Source organism: Dermacentor andersoni, chromosome 3 (genome assembly GCF_023375885.2).
Source record: "Dermacentor andersoni chromosome 3, qqDerAnde1_hic_scaffold, whole genome shotgun sequence".
NCBI lineage: Eukaryota > Metazoa > Arthropoda > Arachnida > Ixodida > Ixodidae > Dermacentor > Dermacentor andersoni.
Window position 1 is genome coordinate 229,644,100 of NC_092816.1, and position 16,459 is coordinate 229,660,558.

The following is a 16,459-nucleotide window of genomic DNA, read 5'->3' on the forward strand; positions in this document are numbered from 1 at the left end:
ATGCTGGCCGCTCACAACTACAAGCTGAAGTACCGACCCGGAGCCAGCATCGCGAATGCCGACTGCCTGAGTCGCCTGCCGCTGCCTGTTTCTGCACATTCCGTCGAGCAGCCAGCTGAAGTTTTCGTGCTCGAGGCTGCTTACTCCAAGGTCTTGGTACCGTCTGTAGTGACTGAAGCGACCTCCAAAAATCCTGTGCTAGCAAACGTTCGGGAGGCACTGTGGGCTGGAACAGAGCTGCGGGAACCTGCCCTGAAACCACGTGCCCTGTGGCGACCGTTGCAGACGCTCGATGTGGTGAAGCGCTTGTTTCCGCGCGCGAAGTGAGGGCGGCCAATTTCCGGCTTCGGCGAGAGTTGCCCCCACTTGCGAGAAGCGGGGAAGCGCGTACATTTGGCGAACTGCGGTGAGGTGCTCGAAGTCGACGGCCTTCCAGTTGGCTGCACTAGTGTTGGTGAGTGGGAGCGCGTAGAGCGCTCGCGACGTTGCGTACACTTGAGCACTTCCGGCACACAGCAAGTGTCGTCTGCTTGTGTTACAACGTGCTCTGTCTTTGACGAGCTCCGCCGTCAGTGTCGGTTTGTGTTTTCGCGAGCGCTATGATTCGACTTTGTTGCGTTGTGGACTGCAAACGTAGCGACTGGCAATATGTCAAGCTGCGACATCGTGTCCCTCTGCAAGCCAGTAGACGAGCGGACTGGCTGCAGCGCATCGGACTGCAGCTATCCGATCGGCGCCAGGATTTGTGCGATTGCGGCCGTCACTTTACACCGGAAGATTAAACGCAATAGCGTTTCGCGAGTCCGGTATTAGGGCAAACGCAAGTGCAAGGAGACAGGGCCTGTCCGTGTCCCCTTGCGTGTGGTTTCAGGGGATGAACAGAAGCGCAAATGTGAATGGTCTGCACGATGCAGCCACCTGGTGGCACAGAGCTCAACCACACACAGTAGCAGTAACAAAATGTAATCTTCTTGGCTGCTGGTGTAAATTTTTCGCAGGAGTGTTATCGTTAACACGTTGTTTTTGTAAATGTTTAAAATGTTTTACACTTGGTTAGAGCAATATTAGCTCTTTCTTTGGCTGGTTAAGCTCTGCGCTAACATTCTCTGCGTTAACTAACAAGCTCTGCGCTAACATTCCAACTATTACGAACATCATTTGTTTACCATAAAGTTGGAAAAATTATCGATCACGCGCCCTGGTCAGCCATTCGGATAGATGATGATGATGATAGCAGCATTGTTGTACCGCCGGGTAAGGAGACCCCTACTCCCCGTCCCCGGCACACAGGCCTTGGGGACGGGGGCCGGAACCTCCACGATTAGAAGCAAACAACGAGGTCTTGACTCTTCGCGGCTTCTTCCGTAAGGCGGATGGCGTGTTGCTGTGGAGTAGGGTCCTCGCTCCGCAGCAGGGCTTCCCAGGCCTCTCTACAATTTATGTTTGCTTTAGCCCCTGGTGAGCTAGCGCATTCCCAGATTATGTGATCGAGGGTCCCTCTCGCCCCACAGTGTTTGCACTCATCGTTTTCTCTATCATGCATAACATGGTATGCCCAGACCGGGTTTACGAAGTTCCCAGCTTGCAGGCGCCGCCATGCGACTGCCTCTCTATTGTTTAGACTTTTATCCGGTGGTGGCACCAGTCTCTTGCGTAGCCGATAATTTTCGACAATCGCCGTATAATTTTGCAGACGCTCGTCCATGTTCCGGCAGTCGGGCGGTTCCACAGCCACCCGTAAGTAGAGAGCTCGGGCTAACTCGTGGGCCGCCTCGTTGCCAGGAACGGACGTGTGTGCAGGGGTCCAAATTAGGATAATTTTTCTGTTCAGCCGTCTACTGGCCAGAGCCCTTGCCGCTTCCGGCGAGATCCTACCCTTTCCAAAATTCCAGATGGCCGTTTTGCTATCGCTAATTATGACATTTGCTTCCGTTCCCACGCAAGCGAGCGCTATCGCAACTTCTTCAGCCGTTTCCGAGTTGCGGCTTCTAATGGTGGCGGCCGATACGGGGGCACCTCGGCCGCCGACCACCGAGGCGACCGCTGCACCCGACTTGCCACTTGCCGCGTCCACGTACGCAACCGACTTGCTGTCTATTGAATCAAAGCGTTTGATTAGTGCTTCTGCTCTCTTTTCCCTCCTCTCCACGTTGAATATGGGATGCATGTTACGAGGGAGGGGGGGAATGATTATATTTTCTCGGCAGTCCAGCGGGATGTTTGTCTTGCCTCGTAGTCCCCTATCTGTTTGCAGGCCTACCATTTCGAGGATAGCTCTGCCCGTGGTTGTTCGGCTTAATCTTTCAAGCTGCGAAATTCTGACAGCCTCCGCTATTTCGTCCCATGTATTGTGCACTCCCATAGAGAGGAGCTTCTCTGTGGAGGTGGTAATTGGTAAGCCTAAGGCCCTCTTTATGCACCGTCGAATGAGCGAGTCGAGTTTCCTCCTCTCCTCTGACCTGATGTTTAAGAAAGGCGTGGCATAGCACACGCGGCTTCTTACGTATGCTTGGGTAAGTTTAAGCAAGCTTCTTTCCTTCAGGCCTCGTCCTTTCAGCGCGACCCTACTATACATGCCAAGTGCTTGTGTGGCAAATCCCTCTAGATTTTTGATTGTCCCATCATTATATCCGTTTTCCTGTATGAAAAGTCCTAGGATTCTGATTTGGTTTACCTTTGGGACTGGTTTCCCCTCTATTTTAATGTCAAATTCCCAGCTACGCTTGCACCGGAGCGACTTTGGGTTGTAGACGAATAACTCCGATTTTTGCGGTGAGCACGAGAGACCCCTACTGGCAGCATAGTCCACGACAGTGTCCGCCGCCGCCTGCAGGCGCTCCTCGATGCTCACATCGCTCCCCTGGTTGGTCCAGAGGGTGATGTCATCCGCATAAATACTGAAATTTAGCCCCTGTATGCTTCTGAGAGCTTCGGGGAGGCCCCTCATCGCCACGTTGAAGAGGAACGGGGAAAGAACCGAGCCCTGCGGCGTGCCCCTGCTTCCTAATTTCAGTGTTGGAGATTCAATATCTTGGAACTTCATGCCGGCAGTTCTGTCTGACAAAAAGTCCTTGACATAATCGAATGTTCGCGCGCCTACCCCGATTTCTTGGAGACCGTGGAGTATCGCTTCGTGTTTAACATTATCAAAAGGCTTTGTCAAGTCCAGGCCGAGGATTACCTTGGCGTCTCTAGAACATGAGTCGATTATGTCACGTTTTAGTCGGAGCATCACGTCCTGCGTACACAAGCCCGGTCGGAAGCCGATGATCTCGTGCGGCCACAGGTCGTTCTACTCCATAAAGTGAGTCAGAGATCTGGTCTGGACTACGCGCTCCATCAATTTCCCCATGCATGAGGTTAGGGAAATAGGTCTTAGATTTTCTAGTTTAGGGGGTTTGCCCGGCTTTGGAATTAGGATCACGTTTGCCATCTTCCACTGGCGTGGCAGGTGGCCTTTAGTCCAAATTTCTTGCATGTACTCCGTCAGAGCGCTGATGGAGGCATCGTCCAGATTTCTTAGAATTTTGTTTGTAATCCCGTCAGGGCCCGGGGCTGATTTGGTTTTTAGTCCCAATATTACTGCCCTGACCTCCGCCTCCGTGATGGGTGCGTCGAGCTCCTCATTGGGAGCTCCGTCGTACTCCGGGAGGGGGGTGCTATGCGTATCGCCAATGTACATGGTGATTAGTTTGTCCATAAATTCCGCGTCCTTACCCTCATACGCGTACCTGGCTTTTGATAATCTAATTCCCGATAGGGTTTTCGAATTGGTCGGATCTAATAGGTGTCTCAGCAGACCCCATGTTTTGGAAAGACTCATGCCCCTCTCCATCTCGTCGCATCTGCTGCACCAATTCTGTTCGCATAATTTGATCGCGTAATTTTCAATTTCTTTGTTATGTCTAGCAACCCGCCTTCTAAGATTACGGTTCCATTTTTGCTTCTTTAGTCTGCGCTCTATACCACGTTTTGCCTCCCACATGTGAAGCAGTTTGATATCGATGATTTCCGGTGCATCGTCCCCTTCAAGCGTCTTGGTTGCCTCTTCAACGTGACGCGCGATGACCTCCGTCCATTTCTCTGTTTGTGATTTTCCCTATGGCAGCTCTCTCTCGCTTCTCCCTAAATAATCCCCATTCGGTGATCCTCGGTTGACGCACACGACGCGTCTTCACCCCTTTTTTAAGGATCGAGGCCAGAATGGAATGATCACTTCCGAAATTGAGCTCCGAGTTTTTCCTATTCAGATCTGTCATATTTTTTGAGAAGGTCAGGTCAGGGGAGGTGTCTGCGCACCAGTGGCGTAGCAACAGGGGGGGCCGGGGGGCCGTGGGCCCCGGGTGCAAGGGGCCAGTGGGGGGGGGGGGTGTCATATACGCCTGAAGACACCCTTTCCGCCGGCTACACCCGGGGGGGGGGGGGGTGACAGAAGACCTATGGGCCCCGGGTGCCAGACGACCTAGCTACGCCACTGCTGCGCACACGCTGTTACCCACCCAGGTCGGACTGCTAGGGTCCGTGTGTAGGGTGAGTCCTAGCTCGTGCGCGTCCTCCCATAGCTGCCTACCTTTTGGATCTTGTTTAGCGTAACCCCATTCCGGATGCGCTGCATTAAAGTCACCTACTATTAGCAAGGGATTAGTCCCGGCTGCCTGAATAGCTTTGCGAAAGAGGGCCCTGAATCGCACCTTTCTCTGCTGTGGAGTAGTGTACAAGTTTAATAGGAACACGCTCGGTTCCTCTTTCCGTCCCGTAATAATTTCCAGAAGCACTGCCTCAATGTCTCTCGAGTTGATTTCGTGCACAATTGCTGCAATATTCCTCTTAAAGGGCCCCTGAAACGGTTCGGACAAATTTTGTAGACGCGTAGGGTACAGCTTAAGTAGAACATTCGCACCACAATTTAATGGAGCTACAAACGATTAGAAGTTACCCTCCTCCCTAGCCATGCTTTTCCTCCTCAACTCGTTCGCCGAGCGAGCGGGGCTAAGCTCCGCCTTCACTGGTTCTGCGTCACGATGCGACGTCACATCGTCCACTTCCGGTTGTTTTGGAGCACGCCCTCGCCCGCGCGAGACCTAGCCGCTTGGCCGTCGACACCAAGCGCGAGCTATCGAAGCAGCGTGCGTTGCGAGCATTCTGTCGTAGCACCGAGCGTGTCTGGTATTCCGGTAACCACAGGCAAGCTGGTCATTTCGGCAAATGACTGCCTGACTGCATGACTGCCAAGCTGCCTGTTTAGCGTAGACGTACGTGAGCGGCCTGATCGGTCTGCACGGTCTAGACACTTGTTGGCGTTAAACATTTATAAAAACAACGTGTTGATGATTACACTCCTGCGAAAAATACACACCAGCAGCAAAGACGAATACACTTCGTTGCTGCTACTGTGTATGGTTGAGCTCTGTGCCACCAGGTGGCTGCACCGTGCAGACCATTCACATTTGCCCTTCTGCTCATCTCATGGCTCATCCCGTTACGGCACAGTCAAGCGGCCAGACCCTGTCCCCTTGCGCTTGCGTTTGCCCTAATACCGAACTCGCAAATTCTGGCGCCGATCGGATAGCGGCAGTCCGATGCGCAGCAGCCAGTTCGCTCGTACGCTGCCTTGCAGAGGGACACGATGTCACAGCTTGACATATTGCCAGTCACTACGTTTGCAGTCCACATGGCAACCAAGTTGAATCATAGTGCTCGCGACTCTGACCGCGGAGCTCTCGTCAAAATGGAGTACGTTGTACACAAGGCGACGACCATTGCTGTTTGCCGGAAGTGCTTAAGTGTACTGAAAAATTGTTCTTGTTCATTCTCCTTATGTTACTTTCTTTTTATAAAAACAAATTAACTAACATTCCAACTATTACGAAGATCATTTGTTTACCATAAAGTTGGAAAAATGATCGATCACGCGCCCTGGTCAGCCAATCGGATAGCTCGCCCCCTGACGTCAAATGGGTGATTTCGGTCATATGGGTAGGGGCGGCTTAAAATTCCGCCAAGCAGTGTGCCGCGATCGGCAGCGATGTGCATTTTTAAAGCCTTAAAATAAATTACACGCTTTACGCGGAGCACTTAGATGTGTCAATTAATGATCAGAAGGACCTACTCTAACGACTCAGTACGTTTGTAGAAAATCGTCAAAAGCGTTTCAGGGTCCCTTTAATGAACGTAGTGACGCGAGATTTCTCACCCCTGTCACTTGAAGAAGCTTGCTATCCCGAGAGTTGTACTGCTTTGCCCGTCTCCTGCAGGGCTATAGCGAGCGGTTTCTCATCTAATAGCGCCAGGTACTAACGCTCGCTTGCGTTGGAAGCCGCGACAGTTCCACTGCCAGATTAAAGACTCACTTTGCGCGGTCATGTTGGAGCTGGTCGAGTTGTTCCTCTGCTTTTAGTTGCCATTCTCCGATGGCTACTAATTCTGACCTTTGCTTTTGTACTTCACCCGTAAGGGCTTGGATCTGGCTTTGAGTCTGCTGTATTGCTCCCATAATTTGGGCCATGAAAGAATCAAATTTAGCTTCGATTTTGGCTTCTAATCTTTTCTCTAGTGCCACCAACGGATCAACGTCTTCCCCTTTGCGTTTCATTGGGGGTGGCCTAGCCGATTCGATAATCATATTTTCCTTTGGCAGTGGGGTTTCCCAGGCCAATCGGATAGCTCGCCCCACTGACGTCATATGGGTGATTTCCGGCATATGGGTAGGGGCGGCTTAAAATTGCGCCGAGCAGCGTGCTGCAATCGGCAGCGATGTGCATTTCTAAAACGTTATAATAAATTACACGCTTTACGTGGAGCACTTAGATGTGTCAATTAATGATCAGAAGGACCTACTCTAACGACTCAGTACGTTTCTAGAAAATCGTCAAAATCGTTTCAGGGTCCCTTTAACTTCGCAAATTATACGCATTTTTGTGCCGATACAAGGCATTACACTTTTCGCGTGACAGATTTTGCAAGGGTGCTCGCCAAAGAACGTTTATGCATTAAAATAACGAGAGCTAGCTTACCAGCAGTGGTTATTGGTTGTAAGGCGCATTTGGTGCGCCTTACAATCTCCAGCTACGTGCGATACGTTCTTAATACCGCTGCAGATTATATACACAGGCGCTCGTCTTTATTACACACGGTATGAATACGCTGCCAGAAAAAAGCACTGAGCAGACCAGTGTGGTGCTTCTGACTAGGACAAGTTGGTTGGAAAACCGAATCGTCGCACCCGGCCGCTCATTTGCGCCGTACAGCTACAACATCGATGCGCCAGCCACACGTGCATTTCGAGGTCGGCACAGGCAAATATCATTTTTTCCATTTACCTTGGCATAAAAATTTGAGCGGGCAGCTAAACCACATTCACTAACGTGCAAGCGGTACAGGTTAGGTGGGGCAAATGATGCATCGCAGCAATCATAGTACACGAAGCACCGTGCGTGAAGAGAAACGCGACTGAAAGACACATAAACACAGATACACCGACACAGTAAAGTCGCTGTTATTTAAGCGCGGCAGGTTTGTCACATAACTCGGAGTGCGCATCTAAACAACATTTACCGACGGGTAAGCAATAATCTAACCTACATTTACTGACGGAAGCGGTACAGGCCAGTTGGCGCAAACGACGCATCGCATCAGGAGCAGACGACGCACGGCGCGTGAAGAAAGAAGCGACTGCAGCGCCGGTAATTCCAGGACAGCCGCTGCGGCCACATCGGCCAGTGGGCTCGCGTAGGGAGCTATCAAACCGAAGTATGTCTAACAATATATAAGAACGTTATTTCAAGGCCACCACCTCGGCCAGCAGCTGCTGGCTGGCTTGGCCGCCGCTATCCGCTGCTCGTGATGCGCGCGTGGCAGCGGATGCATCCCTGCTTGGCGCAGCGCACTAGCAGCACAAATTCACTGCGCTACCCTCCTCCTCATTGTCGCGCCTTGTCAGCACTCTCGCAACCAAGGGTTATTCCTATTGCGCATGCGCTCGCTTCGACAGCGCAAGCGCAGACCACGCCTTCATGATGTCATCGTCGTGATGTCATCGGTTGGCTAGAACAGCTGCGGCGGCGACGCGATATCGGCGACAAGCCGCAGAGGTTGGCCGCGGGTCACGTGTACCGACCCGCTTTGTATAAAAGACTGCTCTACTCGTGCAATAATTAAGGCGTGTGTGGTGCGGGAGTTGTGCTACCGTCTCAAGAGACGTTCCGTTCTTTCCTTGGTTCTTCTGTCGAAGTGCACCGTTGTATGGGTAAGTCTTAGCGACTTCTAACGTAATGGCCTGGAGGGAACGTCGCGAAGTAGGGTCACTGACACTGGACTTCCGTCCAGCTCGACGAAAGCGTGAGCCTTCTGCGCACCACTTGCTTGCGGCGCGTGCTCTTTGCCACGCGGTTCAATGGCCTTCTCTACCTGGGAGGTAACGTGTGATATGCACTGTCGAGAAAATTCCAATCTGACTGCTAACTCAAGCGCCATAAAAGCCCGCTCATGTACACCGAATTCCTAGAATTGTCCGGTCTTGGATTTCATTTGTGCTCAGGAAACAGAATCGCGCGAGTTGAAGGACGTCAGGCGACCTGGGCCAGTCCTCGTTGATGGATGCCAAATCGACCAGTCTTTACCTAATGCGCCTTGGCAGCGGTCTTCCTGCGAACGTAGGCGAACGCCAGCTGCTGTGCCCTTTAGCAGGAACGTGTATTTCACGTGACGGCTGCAGACAGCCTTGACACAGACAACAGTCGTAGTCTCTGTAGCAGATAAAGTTTTCCGCACTACAGACTATGCCAACAATGTGAGCCCGTCGTGGCATCATTCGCTGAATTGTTCCCGAGGCATATTATTGCAGCATACAGATGCAACGGCCGTATAGGAAGCACCTCCAACTCTTAGCGCATTTCACTGGATTTTGAGGAACCAGTTTTTTTGTTTTGTGCTTGAATGGATAGGCGTTATTCTCCCAGAATGCCAGAAAATGTATTGTGGGGTATTGGGCAAAACTTTTCTTCTTGTAGGCGCGCCGGTTCTCGTAGGTGCAGCAAATCCGGTCAAACTACAATGCACTTGTAGTGGTAGGCACAAGTGACAAGGAAATTACACCTCGGCGAAATGTTTCATTTAAGCTTCAATAATTTTGCATGGCGGCTGTGTTATGCATGCTGTCTCAAGCCATTTCAAGCCTCCACATTCTTGCTGTTGAGGCCCTAATAAGAGGCAAGGTGTGCTAATAATAGTACTTTTAACACACGTGATGACTGACCTCCATCGAAGTACACAGTGCAGCACTTGCGTGGGAATTTTTTCTGCTGCGACAATTTTTGTGGACCCGTCGGCCGTGCGTTTCCACGTGTGGAAAGAATAGCTGATTGTTTTTCTTTTTTTTGTGTGTGGTTTTTGTGCCTCGCTTGTGGAATAACCCTCACCCTGGAGCTAACCTATAAAAAAAAACCTTATAGGGACGTCAAAAGCAGAACATTTCCAATTTTGAGCAGAATTGTCTCCCGCTGTAATATCTTAAAAGTCGGTTGTGTGTTGGAGGGCCACTATGTGCAGTCTGTCATGCAGAGGGGTTCAGAAACAGTTTTAGGGCATACATTTAACCGATATAAAAGCTAAATGCTGCTTTCGATTGATCTAGGGACACTAAAGACTTCTCATTGCAGGATGTGCATTATGATACTGTCACTGTCTATATCCATCTATGTATGCATATCTCCCAACTATCTCGAATTTTTCTTAAGCTTTACGAATTTGGGCTTGTTCTATTATTTTACTATTGTTGCGTCATGTTTTGCGAAAAACAAATTCAGTTTGCGAAAAAGCTTTAAAAGTGTTGAAGGATGAGCCAGTACGAGATCGGAAAAAGTGCATGCAAAAAAGAACTGGTACTTGTGTCGCCTTGTTGTATCATTGCAAGACTCTTATATAATGGTGGGTGCTTGCTTCCAGCATGTCATCCAGTATAGTTCCTAAAGCTGATGAAATCAGCATTGGCTCTAAATGTTGCTGATCTGAAAACAGGATTTTGCCTGTGAGTCACTGCTGTGCCAACTTTGCTACTGCTTCTTAGCTGCATGCAAAGCTAAATATTTGTTAAAGTTTGTATGTATGTCACAGAAGATGTGTTCTTGGAGAAAAGTTTTTAAAGGTGCTTGTTATCCCCTCCTCCATCTCGTTTGTGGGATGTTCACAAATTTTATAGTTCACAGGTTGGCAGGTGTGATATTTACTATCCATGATGTGATTTTGTTACCCTTGACCTGGACCTCATCAGGCTCTTGCCCTTTTGTCGTGGTGCCCTCTTCGTGTCGGAGAGTAATAAACTTTCACTTGGGTTTCACGGTAACGCTCATCCAATGACTGTCAGTTGGGTCAGATTGGGATCTCGTTCTAATCCCAGTACAAATGTGTGGGCTTTTGTAGTAGCAGGCTACAGCATACAATGCTAGAAAGCTTAGTCTAAAGACTAAGCTTCGGATTCTATTCTTGAATGACCTACATAAGTCGCTCACTCATTGGCAGTGGACCTCTTATGCATTTCTTTCTGTTGGTCTATCTGCAGGCACTATCACACTAACACAAAGGACTTCGGAAGTTTGCAGTGAACTGCAAGAAACTAAACAATTGTTGTAGACTAATGCAAACTCTATCAGAGTAATAAACATACATCGGATACAAAAATTATTTTAACTCACAGAAATTTGTATTGGACTTTTTTCTAAAGAGGTTGGTTTACTAGGGCAGTTTAACTTTCAACCTGGGCATTTTGTTCAAGCTCCGAGCTGTTGTGGCCATGTGGTGGGCTTGTTTTCTAGACCAAATTTTTATTTCAACTAAGACAACAGTTGTAGCATAGTGAAAGTGTGCATGTATTATTTCATATTGACACGTGTACTTATATTTATCGGGCGACCACGTTTCGCCGCCTAACAAATCTTATCGCACAGCGCGGGACGCGCTTGCATGTATCCGAAGTTTCTGGAAAGTTATCGATGCTTCTATCCACAGTCTGTTGTCGACGAACCTTCTGTTATCTGATTTATTCGCCTGACTCGAATGGTGTAGAACTTTGTGGAAGGCACGCGGGTCCCAACGATTAGTCTGGAACATTCGACGATCCTGTATAAAAGCCGACGCGCTTGACCCGCTCATCAGATTTCCGACGATCGCCGACTGTGTTCGCCGCTTTCGTTGTGCTATAAGTGTAGCCTGTTTTGTGGGCACAAGTTCGCCCAATAAAAGTTAGTTTTCTCGTTCACAGTATTGCTACTGTGTTGTTCAGCGTCACCACCACGTGACATCTGGTGGAGGTGCTGGGTAACACAGTAGCAATACTGTGAACGAGAAAACTAACTTTTCACCGTCATCAGCAAGTCTGGAGTCCGCCCCGACCCGCAGAAGACAGCTGCCATCGCAAAGTTCCCGCAGCCCACCGACAAAAAGGCAGTGCGTAGATTTCTTGGCATGTGTGCCTACTACAGGCGATTTGTCAAGGACTTTTCACGCATCGCTGAGCCGCTGACACAGCTAACTAAATGTGACATCGAGTTCAAGTGGGAAACGCCGCAGGCCGATGCATTTGAAGAACTCAAACGACGCATGCAGTCGCCGCCCGTACTTGCGCACTTCGACGAGCTCGCCGATACCGAAATCCACACTGACGCCAGTAGCCTAGGCCTCGGTGCCGTCCTAGTCCAGAGAAAAGATGGACATGAACACGTGATAGCTTACGCTAGCCGGTCGTTGTCAAAAGCGGAAGGCAATTATTCCACAACGGAAAAGGAATGCCTAGCCATCGTTTGGGCTACAGCGAAATTTCGCCCCTACCTATATGGCAGGCCATTCAGAGTGGTCAGCGACCATCACGCGTTGTGTTGGCTAGCTAACTTAAAGGACCCTTCAGGACGGCTGGCACGGTGGAGCCTCAGACTACAAGAATACGACATCACTGTAACATACAAGTCCGGTCGAAAACACTCAGATGCCGATTGCCTATCACGCGCCCCCATTGACCCGCCGCCGCAAGATAACGAGGACGACGACGCCTTCCTTGGAATAATAAGCGCGGAAGACTTCGCTGATCAACAACGAGGGGACCCGGAGCTAAAAGCCCTTGTCGAGTATTTGGAAGGGCACACCGACGTTGTCCCTAGGGCATTTAAGCGTGGATTATCTTCGTTCACGCTTCAAAACAACCTACTCGTGAAGAAAAACTTTTCACCAGTCCGCGCCAACTACCTTCTTGTTGTTCCGTCGGCGCTGCGTCCAGAAGTACTGCACGCCTTACACGACGATCCCACTGCTGGGCACCTCGGATTCTCCCGGACGCTGTCGAGGATACATGAAAGGTATTACTGGCCGCGTCTTACCGCCGACGTCGCCCGTTACGTCAAGACATGCCGAGACTGTCAACGACGCAAGACACCACCGACAAGGCCAGCAGGGTTACTACAGCCGATTGAACCTCCTCGTCGACCATTCGAGCAGATTGGGATGGATTTGTTGGGGCCGTTTCCGACGTCAACATCCGGGAATAAGTGGATCGTCGTGGCGACGGACTATCTCACCCGATTCGCTGAAACAAAAGCTCTACCGAAAGGCAGCGCAGCCGAGGTGGCGAAATTTTTCGTCGAGAACATCCTGCTGCGACATGGCGCCCCAGAAGTCCTCATCACCGACAGAGGAACGGCTTTTACAGCAGAGCTCACCCAAGCCATTCTGCAATATAGCCAGACAAGCCACAGGAGGACAACTGCCTACCATCCGCAAACTAATGGTCTCACGGAGCGCCTGAATAAGACCCTCGCCGACATGCTAGCGATGTACGTCGACGTTGAGCACAAGACGTGGGACGCGGTCCTGCCGTATGTAACCTTCGCTTACAACACGGCGGTGCAAGAAACAACACAGATCACGCCGTTTAAGCTGGTTTACGGCAGGAACCCGACGACCACGCTCGACGCCATGCTGCCCCACGTCATTGACGAAGAGAATGTTGACGTCGCTAGCTATCTCCAGCGCGCCGAAGAAGCCCGACAGCTCGCCCGCCTCCGGATCAAGAGCCAGCAGAGGACCGACAGCCGACGCTACAACCTCCGACGACGCTTTATCGAGTACCAGCCCGGTGACCGTGTTTGGGTTTGGACCCCTATACGCCGACGAGGACTGAGCGAGAAGCTCTTGCGTCGCTATTTCGGACCGTACAAGATCATCCGACGTATTGGCGTACTGGACTATGAGGTCGTGCCAGACGGCATTTCGCTGTCACAGCGGCGTCGCTCACGACCTGAAATTGTCCACGTTGTGCGACTCAAGCCGTACCACCAGCGTTGACGAACTTTGGGACTTCGCGTAACTGACTTTTAGACTTTATTTCTTTTCGTTGTTTTGTTACTTATGTTTAATAAGTGTCCTTTTGTGTGTCGCTCTCTTATATTTGTAGCATCGGGACGATGCTTTTTAAGAGGGGGGTATTGACACGTGTACTTATATTTATCGGGCGACCACGTTTCGCCGCCTAACAAATCTTATCGCACAGCGCGGGACGCGCTTGCATGTATCCGAAGTTTCTGGAAAGTTATCGATGCTTCTATCCACAGTCTGTTGTCGACGAACCTTCTGTTATCTGATTTATTCGCCTGACTCGAATGGTGTAGAACTTTGTGGAAGGCACGCGGGTCCCAACGATTAGTCTGGAACATTCGACGATCCTGTATAAAAGCCGACGCGCTTGACCCGCTCATCAGATTTCCGACGATCGCCGACTGTGTTCGCCGCTTTCGTTGTGCTATAAGTGTAGCCTGTTTTGTGGGCACAAGTTCGCCCAATAAAAGTTAGTTTTCTCGTTCACAGTATTGCTACTGTGTTGTTCAGCGTCACCACCACGTGACAATATTTAGGTGTTTGTGCTTGGAGTGTATTAGTTGAAAATCTTATGTAGTAGAGATGCCATTCAAGTTATCAGGTCCCCTGCAGTAACTTGAAGTGGGATGTGATGCAACAGCATGGTGCGCATGTTGATAATGTGGCCTTTATCACAAGTGGAGGTCTTTGAGTGCTTCTTGTGACATGGTGTGCTTAGCCAGACTGCTGTGACCTGTGTTTCAGATCAGGAGCTAAAGCTGAAAGGCAACTACCTGGCTCCACTGGTGTCCCTGGTTTCCCTTTTTGTCTCAGAATGGCCATCTTGACTCAGAGTATGGCTCCACTTCTCATCATCATGGTGAGACTGCATGGTGTCTTCAAAATGGAAAAGCATGTGTATTAAAGGCAACTGCCCTAGTTTTCCCTGAAAAAACAAGAAACTTATTTGTGTTCACTCAAGTGGTGCAAATGAAAGCAAAAGAGTCCGCGTATACATGTCAAGAACTCGATGCGAGAGATTGACCAAATAAATGGCAGCATTAAAATCGAACTGGGTATAATAGTAAAGACAGGCTTGTGAGTAAAAAAAAATTGGGGTGGGGATATCTTCAACTAACAAGGTGTAAATATTTGTCACACTCGTAAACTCTCTTCAGATAATGGAGTGCAAGGCCACCTTAAGGAGTTGAACCTCAAGGGAGTTGTGGTCGTGTCATACAGCTCTGAACTAGCTGTCAGGGCCACATTAGCTGCTGTTTGCTTATTGTGCACACACAAGAATTTGACTTCCAGTTATGCCTTAATCTATTTTACTTAACCTTGTTTCACTAAAAAAAGGCTGCTTTAAAAATGACATGTGGCAAATTTCTTAAATTTTTTAGTGCACTCGGTAAACATAGCCTTGCTGGCAACCTTGTTTTTACCCATATGGTGTTGTGTGGATACTGATTCCTTGCTGTTAAATCTTGCTCCAGCAATTCCTGCCCAGCAATAGTGTTAGCCTTCTCGCTATTGGCCTCGAAGGCCACTACTGGAGAGGTTGGTGCTTCTATTGCAATGATTTATTGTGTGGCATCATGTGACTCGTGCCTTTGCCACAGCCAACGCCGCTCGCTGGCTTGTCGATTGAAGCGTTGATTGTAGGACTGTAAGTAATGCATTTCCTTCCCAAGGCAGCAATTTAGTTGCCCACTCTTGCAGCATTGTTTACTGCTCGGTGTCACATTGACGGACATATTCAACCGAGCCCAGTATGAGTTTTGACGCGTACCCCAAAACAAAACGGCGTGCTTGGCTGATAAAGTCGCTGAAATTGAAATTATATGGTGATCGTAAGTGTAAAGTAAGCAACTTGCACAGGGCTTGTAGCGTGCTCAGTTGATATGACATCGGTCGAAATGCCCTGCACAGAAATGCATGCAACTTGCATGCGTGCACAGGGCAGAAGTGTCGATTGCAGTGACAAAAATATAAGCAGTTGTAGTTCCGCATGTTATAATAGACCAGTGATAAGCCATCGTCCTGCAATAGTTCTGGGAAAATGAGCAAGTTGCACTCGCTGCTAAAGCATCTGTGTGCAGTATTGTTATTCCGGCAATAGTGTGTACGAGGTGCTCACCGAAAGTTCAGTAAATTCAGTCTTAAAAATAAATGTGTTCACCATAATGCCTAATTGGCACTGTCTCCTTGAAAGTAGTCCCCTTGCGCATGCTACACCAATCCCAGCATTTCTGCCACTATTCCATGCATTCGTGGAACTCCCCAGGCGACAGTGTGTTGAGCAATGCCTGCAATTCTGACTGGAGCCCTTCAACAGTGTAAACAGACATCTTTTCAGCCTCAAATTCAACTTTGGGAACAAGAAAGAGTCGCAAGGGGCAAGGTTCAGTAAACGGGGTGGGTGCGGAAGTACTGCAAGTCGGGCACTGACGAACAACGAATGATTTGTGAGTGGGCACATTGTTGTGATGGAGAAGCCAGTTGTTCTTCCACTTCTCCGGACGTTTGCAACGAATGCTCTCTTAAGCGCCTCAAAACATTGCAGTAAAGCTCGCTTTCAGTTTATCTAGGAGGTATGAATTCGTTGTGGGAAATTCCATGTAGGTAAAAAAAAAAAAAAAGAGTATGAACTTCACATTGCCACAAACTTCATGTGCCTTATTCAGCCACGGAGAATTTAGTGCCTTCCATTGCCACGACTGCTGTTTGGTTTTAGGATCATAGCCATAAACCCATGTCTCATCCCCAGTTGTTACACTGGGGAGGAATGTGGGATGGTCTCTGACTTAATTCTTCAGTTCCGTACAGACAGACACACGGTGCAGCTTCTGTTCAACATTGGGCATTCTTGGCATGAATTTTGCATCAATACACCTCATGTTCAAAACATCCAACAAAATTTGCTGAACTGTGCCATACGATTGTCCTACAATGTCACAGACATTCTTCATAGTTAGCCTGCAATTTCCAAGGATAGCCTTGCAAACATCCCCTATTGTTTTCGGGGTTCTGCTCGCTGATGGGCGTCCAGAACTTTCATAGTCTTCAAACACACATTCGACCCTCTTTGAAGGAACTATGCCATAAAAACGTCCTACTTTGG

General features: G+C 49.4%; 1 protein-coding gene across 1 annotated transcript in view; it reads left to right on the forward strand.

Annotated features, from left to right (window-relative positions):
- LOC126536588 (uncharacterized) overlaps positions 1-16,459 on the forward strand; it is a 29,634-nt gene continuing 13,175 nt past the window's right edge. Inside the window, exon 1 of the mRNA XM_072287018.1 lies at positions 1-323. Within this exon, the coding sequence (XP_072143119.1) occupies positions 1-323 (323 nt within the window). The remainder of the gene's footprint in view (positions 324-16,459) is intronic.